The 17536-nt window shown below is 44.3% G+C and overlaps 1 protein-coding gene across 1 annotated transcript in view; it reads left to right on the plus strand.

The window, feature by feature from the left end:
* Positions 1 to 17536, plus strand: part of PYROXD2 (pyridine nucleotide-disulphide oxidoreductase domain 2) — a 118112-nt gene that overhangs the window by 22506 nt on the left and 78070 nt on the right. Inside the window, exons 5-6 of the mRNA XM_069754005.1 lie at positions 5327 to 5479; positions 9675 to 9828. Coding sequence (XP_069610106.1) covers positions 5327 to 5479; positions 9675 to 9828 — 307 coding nt within the window. The remainder of the gene's footprint in view (positions 1 to 5326; positions 5480 to 9674; positions 9829 to 17536) is intronic.

Genomic DNA, 17536 nt, shown 5'->3' on the forward strand with positions numbered 1-17536 from the left:
GGTTAAACTCACAGGACAAGCTCTGGGAAGTGGGAACTTTGCTGACCGCAACCCCTAATCCTATCACACACACTAGAAATAGCCGTGGAGCGTACCTAACAGGCCTAGACGCCTCGTCACAGCCTAAGAATTAGCTAGCCCTAGAGATAGAAAATAAAGCCTACCTTGCCTCAGAGAAATTTCCCCAAAGGAAAAGGCAGCCCCCCACAAATATTAACTGTGAGTTAAGATGAAAGTCACAAACACAGAAATGAAACAGGTTTTAGCAAAGGGAGGCCAGACTAACTAAACAGACTGAGGATAAGAAAGGTATCTTTGCGGTCAGCACAAAAACTACAAAAGACCACGTAGAGTGTGCAAAAAGACCCCCGCACCGACTCACGGTGCGGAGGCGCCACCCTGCATCCCAGAGCTTCCAGCTAGCAAGACAAAATCATGAAAGCAAGCTGGACTAGAAAACCATGAACAGAAAATAACAAACGGGGACTTAGCTTCTTGCAGGATGAGACAGGTCTCCAGAAAGATCCAAGAGCGAACTGAACCAGCACAGGAACATTGACAGCTGGCATGGAGTAACGATCAGAGTGGAGTTAAATAGAGCAGCCAACCAAAGGATAAACCACGTCACCTGTGTAAGGAACCTCAGAAGCAGTAGCTTCACTCACAGCCACCAGAGGGAGTCCATGGACAGAACTCGCCGAAGTACCATTCACAACCACAGGAGGGAGTTCAACAACAGAATTCACAACAGATGTCACAGTACAGGGATAATACACACAGTGATGTCACAGTACAGAGATAATACACACAGTGATGTCACAGTGCAGGGATAATAGACACAGTGATGTCACAGTACAGGGATAATACACACAGTGATGTCACAGTACAGGGATAATACACACAGTGATGTCACAGTACAGGGATAATACACACAGTGATGTCACAGTGCAGGGATAATAGACACAGTGATGTCACAGTACAGGGATAATACACACAGTGATGTCACCATGCAGGGATAATAAACACAGTGATGTCACAGCACAGCGATAATACACACAGTGATGTCACAGTACAGGGATAATACACACAGTGATGTCACAGTACAGGGATAATATACACAGTGATGTCACAGTACAGGGATAATACACACAGTGATGTCACAGTACAGGGATAATAAACACAGTGATGTCACAGTACAGGGATAATAAACACAGTGATGTCACAGTACAGGGATAATACACACAGTGATGTCACAGTACAGGGATAATATACACAGTGATGTCACAGTACAGGGATAATATACACAGTGATGTCGCAGTACAGGGATAATACACACAGTGATGTCACAGTACAGGGATAATACACAGTGATGTCGCAGTACAGGGATAATACACACAGTGATGTCACAGTACAGGGATAATACACAGTGATGTCACAGTACAGGGATAATACATATAGTGATGTCACAGTACAGGGATAATACAGTGATGTCACAGTACAGGGATAATAAATACAGTGATGTGACAGTGCAGGGATAATAAACACAGTGATGTCGCAGTACAGGGATAATACACACAGTGATGTCACAGTACAGGGATAATAAATACAGTGATGTCACAGTACAGGGATAATACACACAGTGATGTCACAGTACAGGGATAATACACACAGTGATGTCACAGTACAGGGATAATATGCACAGTGATGTCACAGCACAGGCATAACATACACAATCATGTCACAGTACAGGGATAATACACACAGCGATGTCAAAGTACAGGGATAATAAACACAGTGATGTCACAGGAAAGGGATAATAAACACAGTGATGTCACAGTACAGGGATAATACACACAGTGATGTCACAGTACAGGGATAATATACACAGTGATGTCACAGCACAGGCATAACATACACAATCATGTCACAGTACAGGGATAATACACACAGCGATGTCACAGTACAGGGATAATAAACACAGTGATGTCGCAGGACAGAGATAATACACACAGTGATGTCACAGTACAGGGATAATACACACAGTGATGTCACAGTTCAGGGATAATAAACACAGTGATGTCACAGGACAGGGATAATACAAACTGATGTCATAGTAGACGGATAAACACAGTGAGGTCACAGTACAGGGATAATACACACAGTGATGTCACAGTTCAGGGATAATAAATACAGTGATCTCACAGGACAAGAATAATACACACTGTGATGTCACAACATAGGATAATATACAGTGATGTCACAGTACAGGGATAATTCACACAGTGATGTCACAGTACAGGAATAATACACACAGTGATGTCACAGCACAGGGATAATATGCACAGTGATGTCACAGTACAGGGATAATAAACAGTGATGTCACAGTACAGGGATAATAAACAGTGATGTCACAGTACAGGGATAATAAACACAGTGATGTCATAGTAGATGGATAAACACAGTGATGTCACATGACAATAATATAAAAACAATGATGTCTCAATACAAGGCTAATTAACACTAATAAGCACAGTAATGTAACAGGACAGGAATATAAAAACACAGTGATATCACCAGGGGTGGATTAAGGGTAGCCAGGGCCCCGGGCTGTTCAGACACTGTGGGTCCCCCGGTCATGTGACAGGGTCATGCGATGGGGTCATCATATACCTGAACCAGATTATTCCAGAAAAATAGTTGCTGTGTGAAACTATAACCTGTCAAACATACATTGATCTAGTCAATTTACCCTTCAGTTAGGAAGAAAAAAAAAACACAATACTATCACCATAAGTGCCAGTATTCACAGGAGATCTGTACTTGGTATGCAGTGTCTGTGTAGAGGTAATACAGTGATCACCGGTGACATTATACACAGGAGCTCTGTATATAGTATACAGTGTATAGTGTCAGTGTATAGGTAACACAGACTCACCAGTGACGTCTCTAGGTGAAGTCCTTCATCTTTCAACTTTCATCCAGCACAGACCGCCATCACTTCTTCCAGCCAGGACTCGTCTCTGCAGGAAATAACACAGTTATCTCGAGCTCCGCTTGCAGAACACATTACTTAATTTTTCCCAACTTCTACATTACACCACATGAAGAAAAAGAGGCGACATAGTGTCACTCTACACAGTAACAGGACAGCCCCCCATTTAAAACAGTAAAAAATAAAATAAATACATCACTACAGTAAAAATATCCCTTAATTAGCCCCTATGGTAATAATAATATCCCCATCCTGGCCCCGTGTATCTCATTCCTGGATCCAGCCATATGTTCTCCCATCCTGCCCTCATGAGAATCCATTCTGCCCCATATGATCTCCCCGTCCTGCCCCATCAGTCTCCATCGTATCCATCTTGCCCCATGATCCTGCATGATCTGTCTCCAATCCTGCCCCATGTCTTTCATTCTGCCCCGTGTCTCCAATCATGCCCCGTATCTACATTTTGCCCATGTCTCCAGTCCTGCTCCCAGTGTGTCCAGCATCTCTGCCCCCAGTGTCCAGCATCTCTGCCCCCAGTGTCCAGCATCTCTGCCCCCAGTGTCCAGCATCTCTGCCCCCAGTGTCCAGCATCTCTGCCCCCAGTGTCCAGCATCTCTGCCCCCAGTGTCTAGCATCTCTGCCCCCAGTGTCCAGCATCTCTGCCCCCAGTGTCCAGCATCTCTGCCCCCAGTGTCCAGCATCCTGCCCCCAGTGTGTCCAGCATCTCTGCCCCCAGTGTGTCCAGCATCTCTGCCCCCAATGTCCAGCATCTCTGCCCCCAGTGTGTCCAGCATCCTGCCCCCAGTGTGTCCAGCATCTCTGCCCCCAGTGTGTCCAGCATATTGCCCCCATTGTGTCCAGCATACTGCCCCCAGTGTGTCCAGCAATCTGCCCAGCATATTGCCCCCAGTGTGTCCAGCATTCTGCCCCAGTATGTCCAGCATATTGCCCCCAGTGTGTCCAGCATTCTGCCCCCAGTGTGTCCAGCATTCTGCCCCCAGTGTGTCCAGCATTCTGCCCCCAGTGTGTCCAGCATATTGCCCCCAGTGTGTCCAGCATATTGCCCCCAGTGTGTCCAGCATCTCTGCCCCAGTGTGTCCAGCATATTGCCCCCAGTGTGTCCAGCATCCTGACCCCAGTGTGTCGAGCATCTCTGCCCCCAGTGTCCAGCATTCTGGCCCGGGCCCCCCAGAGTTCTCCTCACCTGTCCGCACTCCTTCGGCCATGCTCCCTCCAGCAGCGCTCACTCGCCGGCGACTGACAATGACATCAGACGCCGGCGACGTGCGCGCTGTGGCTGATTTGACCTGCCAGCCTCCAATTGGCTGGCAGCTGTAAACTATTGACGTGCAGGCGCGCGCCCGCAAGTCAATAGCGTTAAACTGCCGCAGCGCCGGTAGGGGCCCGGTGAGCAGATGAGATGGGGCCCGATGCGGGCCCCCTCTGCCCACAGGGCCCATACGCCAGTCCGGGCAGTAATGCCCTGATGGCAGCGGTCAATCTGAGCGGTTGCCCAGGGCCCTACCACACCACTGGGCCCTGAGCTACCGCCCAGATTGACCTCATTATAATCTGCCACTGGATATCACAGTACAGGAATAATGCACACAGTGATGTCACAGTCCATTGATCCTGTGCGTTAATAAGTGAAAGGGAATGAGTTTAAATTGGGTGCAGTAAGTATCACTGAGTGTGCAGGTTACAGCTTATGTGTCTTATGTTTCCTCATTTTATTACAGTATTGACCACAGAATATATATTGGTATATATATATATAAGTCAAGAATACTAATAATATTAATAATGCTTTTATGTAGATTAAATCTAGGAACGTCTCAATGACCTCCGGAGTGTTCTGTTATGTAAATACCGAGTGATCATTGAAAAATGAAATTCTACAAATTCTCAATATTCTGTACATTAATTTCTCGCTGTCTTCAATATTTCGTCTTTGTTCTCTGCCAGGTGAATCCTCCTTTACATTCACAATCTTCAAAAACCATACAGCCCAAGTGCTTTCCACTTTTCACAGTTTGCTACAGTTGCACGCAGTCTTTGTCTTCTAGAATCTGGACAATGTGGACTTTTGGCTGATTTATGTCGCCTGCAGCCATACATGTAGCACAGTCAGGGGAGGAGAGCTAGTTACACTGCGGTGGGTTTCGCTCTAGGAGGATTAGTGAGACCTGATACTTTCGTAGCCAACCCTCCTCTGTGAGAAAGATGAGGTTTCAGATTTTTAGTTGTTTTCAAGCTCTGATGATTAGATATTTAGTAGGGTTTCCATTAATATCACATTTTCCATCTTTATTTCCTGTTCTTTCTGTATTCTAGAGACATGGGCTGAAAATTTATTTTCGAGACCCCCATTCATTCACTCCACTATTAGAAAATGTGAACAGACGTCCTCCGAGGTCTCTTCTTCTTGGGGCAGATATGGCTGAGAACCAAAGGCAGATTGCTCAATTCTCCGAGAAAGATGCAAAGGTAGGTCACATTCACAATTAGTGGGTCACCATAGTACGTCCTCAGAACAAAAAAAATCAACCTCAAGGGTTTTGATTCCACCGTTGACAATTCTGTCATATTTCATGGCAAGAATATCCCAGTATGTAGCGCTTTTCTTGCCATTGAAATAATGGAAGAAGTCTCAATGGCTCTCAGACCGACCGCATAGTTTATTGGGGCAACAAGTCAATGAGGCCCATCAGACCCCAGTTGGTTCCTTCACCCCCCAATTCACCCCATTAAAAATAAAATAATTTTAAATGCTATGAGCGGCGATCAAAACATCTTATCTACCCCAAAATGGTAACAGTAAAAATTTCAGCTCAGGGCACAAAAAATAAGTCCTCACACAGCACCACATCCTGAAAAATGAAAACTTAATGGGTCTCTGAAAATGGGGACAAAAGCAAAAAATTTTTTTTACAAATTTTCCAATTTTTTTTTACAACTGAAATAATAATAATAAAAAAACTATACATGTTTAGTATCTGCGTACTCGTACTGACCTGGGGAATCATATTGCCAGGTCAGTTTTATCATATCCGCTTCATGACTTATGACTTATATATATGTCATAGGTCGTGTCCCTCCCTTTGCCGGAGCCCGCATCTTTCCCGGCACATGATTGTTGATTTGAGCAGCTGTCATGTGCCTCTAACAACCGCGGGTGGAATGACGATCCAACCCATGGCTATTAACATGTTACATGCCGCTGTCAATCTCTGACAGCGGCATTTAACTTGTGCAAACCAGAAGCATGTCACAAACGCTGGCCATCAGCACCCCATCACATGATCGCAGGACATGGATGGATTGGCATGATGACCAGTGGTCTGCAAGACCCAATTGCTTGTCATTGCAGATCGCCTATGAATGCCAACCACTGAAGCCCTGCGACATGTAGCATAAGCGATCGGAGTATCGCAGCTTCATGTCTCCTATGGAGAATATTGAAGCAAGTGAAGTAGAAAAAAATGTTTTAAAAAATATTAAAAAATATATATAAAAAAAGTTCAAATCACGCCCCTTAGCCCCATTTATAATAAACAATAAAAAAAAACAAATTTGGCATTGTCAAATTCAGAAGTGTCCGATCTATCAAAATATAAAAAACAATTAATCCCATCGGTAAACTGCGTAACAAGAAAAAAAAATCTAAATGCCAGAATTATGTTTTTTGGGTCACCGTAACATTACAATAAAATGCAATAGCAGGCAATTAGAACATCGTAGCTACCCCCAAATGGTATCAATAAAAACATCATCTCGGCGAGCAAGAAACAAGCCCTCAACCAGCCCCAGATCCCGAAAAATGGAGACGCTATGGGTCTGGAAAATGGCAACATTTTTTTTCCTTACAAATTTTGTGTTTTTTTCATCAATTAAATTAAAAAAATACCTATAAATGTTTAGTATTTGTAAACTCGTAATGACCTGGAGAATCATAATGGCAGGTGAGTTTTACCAAATAGTGAAAATGGTAAATAAAAAATAAAAATCAATTGTGGAATTGCACTTTTTTGCAATTTCACCGCACTTGGATTTTTTTTCCTGTTTTCTAGTACACGACATGGTAAATTCAATGGTGTAATTCAAAAGTACAACTCGTCCCCCAAAAACAAGTCCTCACATGGCCATATTGATGGAAAAATAAAAAAGTTATGTCTTTGGGAAGAAGGGGAGCAAAAACAAAATTGCAAAAATGGAAAATCCCAAGGTCATGAAGGGATATAGTGAACATGGTAAATAAAAAAAATAAAATAATTGTGGAATTGAACTTATTTTGCAATTTCACCATACTTGGAATTTTTTATCCCACAAAAATAAGCCTTCATATGGGTATTTGGACAGAAGAAAAAAAGTTATGGCTCTTGGAAGAAAGGGAGAAAAACACAAAAACAAAAACAATGGAAAATAGCCCATCAGGAAGGAGGTTAAACTACATTACTGACTTCATACTTTTAAAACTGCTGCACTGCACAAATCGGCCACTTCTGGGGTTTATGCAGACGACCACATTACTCAGGCGAGAGCTGTCCGTCGTTACGATGGATAGCACATCCTTATATTATTCTATGGGGCTACACACATGAGAATCGGATAACGCTCGCCCATTGAATTCTATGGGTCAGTGGAAACAATTGGCCCGCATTTGGAGTGTAGTTCAATTTTCACGGATTTACATTATAGAGAAGGTAAACAAACTTTATTTTTTTCCTGAGAAAATTGGATCCCGCTCTGATCAGAGTGTGATTAGCATAATTGGACCAATTTTCTTTGATGAGAGTGGAGCGCCCCATCAGGGCAAGGGGCTACTCAGTACCGGGTCCTGCCGTTCACAGGGGGACGTCACGGTGGCTGACCCGGTCTGTGGCCCTGGGACGTAATTGCAGGTAACCTGCAATTAGCTGTCCTGCCGGTCTCTGAAGTAAGGCATAGAGGTCCTTACTACCTCGGTGTTCTGGCTACTGGTGTTCTGCGCCTCAGAAGGAGGAAGCCTGTTCGGGGCTGGTCCCCTTCTGGTATCCTCTCCTGTGCTTTGCTTTCCTTCACGCTCGCTGCAATACATTTCTGCCTTCAAAAAGGTCTCTTTCCGGGAGCTGCAGCTCTTAGGGCATGCACAGCTTTGTGGACCCTCTCCTCTGTCCTCTGACAGGAATTCGCTCCTGCCAAGAACAGCTTCCCTGAACGACTGACTGCCTTTCCCTAGAGACTACCAGGTATATATGGGGAGTCACCTAGAAAATAGGATCAAAGTTTCACTTGGTGGCCTGGAGTATGAATGTGTTGCATGTTTGTGATACCTGGATGCAGTTATCCTTCCTTGCCTCCAAACATAGCATCACTCTCCCCTGGAGGAAAGCAATACCACTGTGACAACCAGGACCCTGAGGCGCCATAAGAGAATACATGCTCGTGTGATCCCGGCCTCACTCGTACAAATCTTGCCCTACTTACGCTGAGCATTTGTTTTCAGCCTATGAGTGTTAAAAAGAAAAAACTGACAGCAAGCAGAGCTCTTTAAAATAGTGAGAAATTGACTAACTACATGAATTTTATACATTGGTTTCATGCATCACGTTCTATCATATCAGTATTGTGAGAGGCTGATATTGGTGTAAACTAGGGGTTGGGAACCTCCGGCTCTTAGAACTTTTCCACCCTTTAATCCCCCACTTGCACTGCCAGCATGCACACGCAGCATTCACTACTAAACGCTGCGTGCACATGCATTGAAGGATTATGTCCTCACATTGGCAGTACTAGCGTCAGGCTGTACTTTGTGGGCGGAGTTAGTGCGCAATGCACTCCCGTCCCACAGAAGAGAGCAGTGGCAGCCCCACGATCCCCAGTAATGTATGTGCTCCCACCCCTCAACTTGCTTAACTGTTCACAGTTAACCGTAATTTAGACTAGGGGTGCCCAAACTTTTAAATGCCACTGTATACAGAAATCCCAGTGTCTCCTATGTGATGTACATACAACAGTCCCAGTATCCCATATGTAAGATATATGCAGCAGTCCCAGCGTCTCTGATGTGATGTATATACAGCAGTCCTAGTGTCTCCTATATGATGTATAAAGCAGTCTCGATGTCTCCTATGTGATGTATATACATCTGTCCCAGCATCTCCTGTGATGTATATACAGCAGTCCCAGCATCTCCTGTGATGTATATACAGCAGTCCCAGCATCTCCTGTGATGTATATACAGCAGTCCCAGCATCTCCTGTGATGTATATACAGCAGTCCCAGCATCTCCTGTGATGTATATACAGCAGTCCCAGCATCTTCTGTGATGTATATACAGCAGTCCCAGCATCTCCTGTGATGTATATACAGCAGTCCCAGCATCTCCTGTGATGTATATACAGCAGTCCCAGCATCTCCTGTGATGTATATACAGCAGTCCCAGCATCTCCTGTGATGTATATACAGCAGTCCCAGCATCTCCTCTGATGTATATACAGCAGTCCCAGCGTCAGATCGTTACAAAAAAGGTGTCATTTTTATTGGGGTAAAAAGCACCTACCCAACTCTGTAAGATGTGTTATCATAAGTCGGTTAATTATGATTAAGGAAAGTTGTTGTTTGCTTTTTTCATTCACCTATAGGGAATATATATCAATGGGGATCCTGACAGGTAAATAATCTATTTTATCTTTTTATTCAGGCTTATCCAAAATATGAGGATTTCATGAATCGTCTCGTGGCAGCAATAGACCCCCTTCTTGATGCACCCCCTGTAGACACTGCAGCTTTAGCTCAGGGGTCTCTGACCACAAGACTGAAGTCCATTAAGACCCTCCGTCCATTAGTAAAAGCAGGTGTGTAGCAACATTGACTATGGGAGAAATCTGCAATGTGCCCTGTTTAAAATTTACTCGCCTCTCATCATTCCTGTATAAACTCCTGGGGTAAAACAAAAGCTACTCTGGGGTCCGAATTTATTTAGGTGGTTTCATCTGGGGATTATATTATTTTACGTGTATCTATTTGTTTAGGGAATGGGTTCTGATCTGGGGTCGGTATTTCTAGCTGTTATCTATTTTAGGCTTTCTGTTTACTACCGACGTTTGGACTTGGGGCTGTTCCTGAGTTTTGTTTGGGTGTTGTATTAATTTTTAAGCCTGGTCAGGGGACCATATGCACTGGTCTGGGGTTGGTTTTTTTGAGGGGTCTTGTATTTTAGGGTTTCTATTTGTTAATAGGGGTCTGGACTGGTATCAGTTACATTAGGGAGTCAGGGATTTGTAGTCTTTTAGGGTTATAGTCTGTGGCCTCTATTACTATAGATTATTTGGTCTGGGGTCTGTTTATTTATATAAATGGCCTATTCCTTTAAAAGTTTGGTCCGGGTACTGGATTACTTCAGGGGGGTCTGTTACCTAAGAGCAGGGATGTCAAACTCAAATACACAGACCCATGGCCAAAATGAAAAACTTGGACAAAGTCACGGGACAACTTTCAATATTTATAAAAGCTAAATGTGTACAATTGAGTAAGTTTTTCCATATCATCTAATATGGATACAAACATAATGGGGTCATTCCACAAACAAAGAACTTTTTAATTAATAAATCTTAAGAGACAGATCATATGACCGGAGTTTTGGGTATTTCCTCGCTGGCAGGGGCGTACAAAGAAATCCTGGGGTCCCATAGCAGAAGTTATATTTGGGTCCCACCCCATTTAAAAAAAAAAAACACCTTAATATTTGGTTGGGTCACAGAAGAGGATGTCTCACAACTTTACAGCCCTTACAAAGTAATTTTCCTCCTATTGAAACCCCTAGTTTGCCCTTTCATTGCCCCAATAAAGTATGATGCCAATAAAAGTGCCCCCAAACACAGTATGATTCGCCCAGAGTGAACTCCTCCACAGTACACTCCACATGCATGGAATTATGACCCTACTGTACTCCCCCACATCAGCTCTCATAGCAAAGTATGGTGACTGTAACACAGTATTATCCCCCAACTGTGATCCACATACAGCCCTCCACACAATATAATGGTCCCCACATAGTCCTCCATACAGTATAATGGTGCTCCACATAGTCCTCCATACAGTATAATGGGCCCCACATAGTCCTCCATACAGTATAATGGGCCCCACATAGTCCTCCATATAGTATAATGGGCCCCACATAGTCCTCCATCTATATATATAATTGTCTAAGGGTTTTTCCGTCTGTCTGTCTTTCTGTCTGTCTGTCTTTCTGTCTGTCTGTCTGTCCTGGAAATCCCGCGTCTCTGATTGGTCGAGGCCGCAAGGCCTCGACCAATCAGAGACCGGCACAGCATCGACGTAGAAATCCCGCGTCTCTGATTGGTCGAGGCCGCCAGGCCTCGACCAATCAGCAACGGGCACAGCGACGATAATGTCATAAAGGACGTAGACATCCCGCGTCTCTGATTGGTCGAGGCCGCCAGGCCTCGACCAATCAGCAACGGGCACAGCGACGATGATGTCATAAAGGACGTAGACATCTCACGTTTCTGGAAACAGGAACACATGGGCTACTTGCACAGTGAACAAGTCTGTATGATCATGTTCACACACCACCAAGAAACCTGAAGACACAAAAGAGAATAGTAAAACCAAAAACACTCAGTTTGAAAAAATGTTGCAGTAATCCGCAAGTGCTAGTAAAAGATGTAAAAAACAGGGTATTTGGTTGATACGTTTTTTGCAAAAAATGTATACTAAGCTGATTCAGCGACGGGCACAGTATCGACGTAGATGTCATAATGGCTGCCATGGCGACGATGATGTCATAAAGGTTGCCTCGACCAATCAGCGACGGGCACAGTCTGCCGCGAATTCTGGAATCATCATTGTCCATACACTACGGGGACATGCATATTCTAGAATACCCGATGCGTTAGAATCGGGCCACAATCTACTTATGACATAACTGTCACCATTGCAACCTATTATGACATCATCAACGCCTTGGCAACCATTATGACATCATCATCGCCATGGCAACCATTATGACATCATCATCACCATGGCAACCATTATGACATCATCATCACCATGGCAACCTATTATGACATGTTCATCGCCATGGCAACCTTTATAACATAACCGCTACCATTGCAACCGTCAAGATGGCAACTATTATGACATCATCGCCATGGCAACAACTTTTACATCATCATCGCCATGGCAACAACTATGACATCATCATCGCCATGGCAACCATTATGACATCATCATCGCCATGGCAACCTATTATGACACCATCGCCTGGCGGCCTCGACCAATCAGCAACGGGCACAGCGACGATGATGTCATAAAGGACGTAGAAATCCCACGTTTCTGATTCAGCGACGGGCACAGTATCGACGTAGATGTCATAATGGTTGCCATGGCGATGATGATGTCATGAAGGTTACCTCGACCAATCAGCGACGGGCACAGTCTGCCGCGAATTCTGGAATCATCATTGTCCATATACTTCGTGGACATGCATATTCTAGAATACCCGATGCGTTAGAATCGGGCCACAATCTAGTACAGTATAATGGGCTCCACATAGTCCTCCATACAGTATAATGGGCTCCACATAGACCTCCATACAGTATAATGGGCCCCACTTAGTCTTCCATATGGACGGGCCATATAATCACCCTGAGGGACAAATTTGTCCCATGGGCCAGCGTTTGACACATGTGGATTAAAGGGTCTGTTCTGGGGTCTGTACTAGTAAAGGTTTGTATTGGTTTGCAGGTTTGGTCTATGAGTCTTTATTAGTTTACAAGGTCTAGTTTGGAGCTCTGGATCAGTTTACAGGGCCTGGTCTGGGGTATGTATTAGTTTAGAGGGTCTGGTCTGTGGTATGTATTAGTTTACAGGGTCTGGTCTGGGGTATGTATTAGTTTACAGGGTCTGGTCTGGGGTATGTATTAGTTTACAGGGCCTGGTCTGGGGTATGTATTAGTTTACAGGGTCTGGTCTGAGGTATGTATTAGTTTACAGGGTCTGGTCTGTGGTATGTATTAGTTTACAGGGTCTGGTCTGGGGTATGTATTAGTTTACAGGGTCTGGCCTGGGGTATGTATTAGTTTACAGGGCCTGGTCTGGGGTATGTATTAGTTTACAGGGTCTGGTCTGGGGTATGTATTAGTTTACAGGGTCTGGTCTGGGGTATGTATTAGTTTACAGGGTCTGGTCTGGGGTATGTATTAGTTTACAGGGTCTGGTCTGGGGTATGTATTAGTTTAGAGGGTCTGGTCTGGGGTATGTATTAGTTTACAGGGTCTGGTCTGGGGTATGTATTAGTTTACAGGGTCTGATCTGGGGTATGTATTAGTTTACAGGGTCTGGTCTGGGGTATGTATTAGTTTAGAGGGTCTGGTCTGGGGTATGTATTAGTTTACAGGGTCCGGTCTGGGGTATCTATTAGTTTACAGGGTCTGGTCTGGGGTATGTATTAGTTTAGAGGGTCTGGTCTGGGGTATGTATTAGTTTACAGGGTCTGGTCTGGGGTATGTATTAGTTTAGAGGGTCTGGTCTGTGGTATGTATTAGTTTACAAGGTCTGGTCTGGGGTATGTATTAGTTTACAGGGTCTAGTCTGGGGTATGTATTAGTTTACAGGGTCTGGTCTGGGGTATGTATTAGTTTACAGGGTCCGGTCTGGGGTATGTATTAGTTTACAGGGTCTGGTCTGGGGTGTGTATTAGTTTACAGGGTCTGGTCTGGGGTGTGTATTAGTTTACAGGGTCTGGTCTGGGGTATGTATTAGTTTACAGGGTCTGGTCTGAGGTATGTATTAGTTTAGAGGGTCTGGTCTGGGGTATGTATTAGTTTACAGGGTCTGGTCTGAGGTATGTATTAGTTTACAGGGTCTGGTCTGGGGTATGTATTAGTTTAGAGGGTCTGGTCTGGGGTATGTATTAGTTTACAGGGTCTGGTCTGGGGTATGTATTAGTTTACAGGGTCTGGTCTGGGGTATGTATTAGTTTAGAGGGTCTGGTCTGGGGTATGTATTAGTTTACAGGGTCTGGTCTGGGGTATGTATTAGTTTACAGGGTCTGGTCTGGGGTATGTATTAGTTTACAGGGTCTGGTCTGGGGTATGTATTAGTTTACAGGGTCTGGTCTGGGGTATGTATTAGTTTACAGGGTTTGGTCTGGGGTATGTATTAGTTTACAGGGTCTGGTCTGGGGTATGTATTAGTTTACAGGGTCTGGTCTGGGGTATGTATTAGTTTACAGGGTCTGGTCTGAGGTATGTATTAGTTTAGAGGGCCTGGTCTGGGGTATGTATTAGTTTACAGGGTCTGGTCTGGGGTATGTATTAGTTTACAGGGTCTGGTCTGGGGTATGTATTAGTTTACAGGGTCTGGTCTGTGGTATGTATTAGTTTACAAGGTCTGGTCTGGGGTATGTATAAGTTTACAGGGTCTGGTCTGGGGTATGTATTAGTTTACAGGGTCTGGTCTGGGGTATGTATTAGTTTAGAGGGTCTGGTCTGTGGTATGTATTAGTTTACAGGGTCTGGTCTGGGGTATGTATTAGTTTAGAGGGTCTGGTCTGGGGTATGTATTAGTTTACAGGGTCTGGTCTGGGGTATGTATTAGTTTAGAGGGTCTGGTCTGTGGTATGTATTAGTTTACAAGGTCTGGTCTGGGGTATGTATAAGTTTACAGGGTCTGGTCTGGGGTATGTATTAGTTTACAGGGTCTGGTCTGGGGTATGTATTAGTTTAGAGGGTCTGGTCTGTGGTATGTATTAGTTTACAGGGTCTGGTCTGAGGTATGTATTAGTTTAGAGGGTCTGGTCTGGGGTATGTATTAGTTTACAGGGTCTGGTCTGAGGTATGTATTAGTTTACAGGGTCTGGTCTGAGGTATGTATTAGTTTAGAGGGTCCGGTCTGGGGTATGTATTAGTTTACAGGGTCTGTTCTGGGGTATGTATTAGTTTACAGGGTCTGGTCTGGGGTATGTATTAGTTTACAGGGTCTGGTCTGGGGTATGTATTAGTTTACAGGGTCTGGTCTTGGGTATGTATTAGTTTACAGGGTCTGGTCTGAGGTATGTATTAGTTTAGAGGGCCTGGTCTGGGGTATGTATTAGTTTACAGGGTCTGGTCTGGGGTATGTATTAGTTTACAGGGTCTGGTCTGAGGTATGTATTAGTTTAGAGGGCCTGGTCTGGGGTATGTATTAGTTTACAGGGTCTGGTCTGGGGTATGTATTAGTTTACAGGGTCTGGTCTGGGGTATGTATTAGTTTACAGGGTCTGGTCTGTGGTATGTATTAGTTTACAAGGTCTGGTCTGGGGTATGTATAAGTTTACAGGGTCTGGTCTGGGGTATGTATTAGTTTACAGGGTCCGGTCTGGGGTATGTATTAGTTTACAGGGTCTGGTCTGAGGTATGTATTAGTTTACAAGGTCTGGTCTGGGGTATGTATTAGTTTAGAGGGTCTGGTCTGTGGTATGTATTAGTTTACAGGGTCTGGTCTGTGGTATGTATTAGTTTAGAGGGTCTGGTCTGTGGTATGTATTAGTTTACAGGGTCTGGTCTGGGGTATGTATTAGTTTACAAGGTCTGGTCTGGGGTATGTATAAGTTTACAGGGTCTGGTCTGGGGTATGTATTAGTTTAGAGGGTCTGGTCTGGGGTATGTATTAGTTTAGAGGGTCTGGTCTGGGGTATGTATTAGTTTACAGGGTCTGGTCTGGGGTATGTATTAGTTTACAGGGTCTGGTCTGAGGTATGTATTAGTTTACAAGGTCTGGTCTGGGGTATGTATTAGTTTACAGGGTCTGGTCTGGGGTATGTATTAGTTTAGAGGGTCTGGTCTGGGGTATGTATTAGTTTAGAGGGTCTGGTCTGGGGTATGTATTAGTTTACAGGGTCTGGTCTGTGGTATGTATTAGTTTACAGGGTCTGGTCTGTGGTATGTATTAGTTTACAAGGTCTGGTCTGGGGTATGTATAAGTTTACAGGGTCTGGTCTGGGGTATGTATTAGTTTAGAGGGTCTGGTCTGGGGTATGTATTAGTTTACAGGGTCTGGTCTGGGGTATGTATTAGTTTACAGGGTCTGGTCTGGGGTATGTATTAGTTTACAGGGTCTGGTCTGGGGTATGTATTAGTTTACAGGGTCTGGTCTGGGGTATGTATTAGTTTAGAGGGTCTGGTCTGGGGTATGTATTAGTTTAGAGGGTCTGGTCTGGGGTATGTATTAGTTTAGAGGGTCTGGTCTGGGGTATGTATTAGTTTAGAGGGTCTGGTCTGGGGTATGTATTAGTTTACAGGGTCTGGTCTGGGGTATGTATTAGTTTACAGGGTCTGGTCTGGGGTATGTATTAGTTTACAGGGTCTGGTCTGGGGTGTGTATTAGTTTACAGGGTCTGGTCTGGGGTATGTATTAGTTTACAGGGTCTGGTCTGGGGTATGTATTAGTTTACAGGGTCTGGTCTGGGGTATGTATTAGTTTACAGGGTCTGGTCTGGGGTATGTATTAGTTTACAGGGTCTGGTCTGGGGTATGTATTAGTTTACAGGGTCTGGTCTGGGGTATGTATTAGTTTACAGGGTCTGGTCTGAGGTATGTATTAGTTTACAGGGTCTGGTCTGAGGTATGTATTAGTTTACAGGGTCTGGTCTGGGGTATGTATTAGTTTACAGGGTCTGGTCTGAGGTATGTATTAGTTTACAGGGTCTGGTCTGGGGTATGTATTAGTTTACAGGGTCCGGTCTGGGGTATGTATTAGTTTACAGGGTCTGGTCTGAGGTATGTATTAGTTTACAAGGTCTGGTCTGGGGTATGTATTAGTTTAGAGGGTCTGGTCTGTGGTATGTATTAGTTTACAGGGTCTGGTCTGTGGTATGTATTAGTTTAGAGGGTCTGGTCTGTGGTATGTATTAGTTTACAGGGTCTGGTCTGGGGTATGTATTAGTTTACAGGGTCTGGTCTGAGGTATGTATTAGTTTACAAGGTCTGGTCTGGGGTATGTATTAGTTTACAGGGTCTGGTCTGTGGTATGTATTAGTTTACAGGGTCTGGTCTGGGGTATGTATTAGTTTAGAGGGTCTGGTCTGGGGTATGTATTAGTTTACAGGGTCTGGTCTGGGGTATGTATTAGTTTACAGGGTCTGGTCTGGGGTATGTATTAGTTTAGAGGGTCTGGTCTGGGGTATGTATTAGTTTACAGGGTCTGGTCTGGGGTATGTATAAGTTTAGAGGGTCTGGTCTGTGGTATGTATTAGTTTACAGGGTCTGGTCTGGGGTATGTATTAGTTTACAGGGTCTGGTCTGAGGTATGTATTAGTTTAGAGGGTCTGGTCTGGGGTATGTATTAGTTTACAGGGTCTGGTCTGGGGTATGTATTAGTTTACAGGGTCTGGTCTGGGGTATGTATTAGTTTAAAGGGTCTGGTCTGGGGTATGTATTAGTTTACAGGGTCTGGTCTGGGGTATGTATTAGTTTAGAGGGTCTGGTCTGTGGTATGTATTAGTTTGCAAGGTCTGGTCTGGGGTATGTATTAGTTTACAGGGTCTGGTCTGGGGTATGT

The sequence above is a fragment of the Ranitomeya imitator genome, chromosome 2, assembly GCF_032444005.1.
Source record: "Ranitomeya imitator isolate aRanImi1 chromosome 2, aRanImi1.pri, whole genome shotgun sequence".
NCBI classification, from domain to species: Eukaryota; Metazoa; Chordata; class Amphibia; order Anura; family Dendrobatidae; genus Ranitomeya; species Ranitomeya imitator.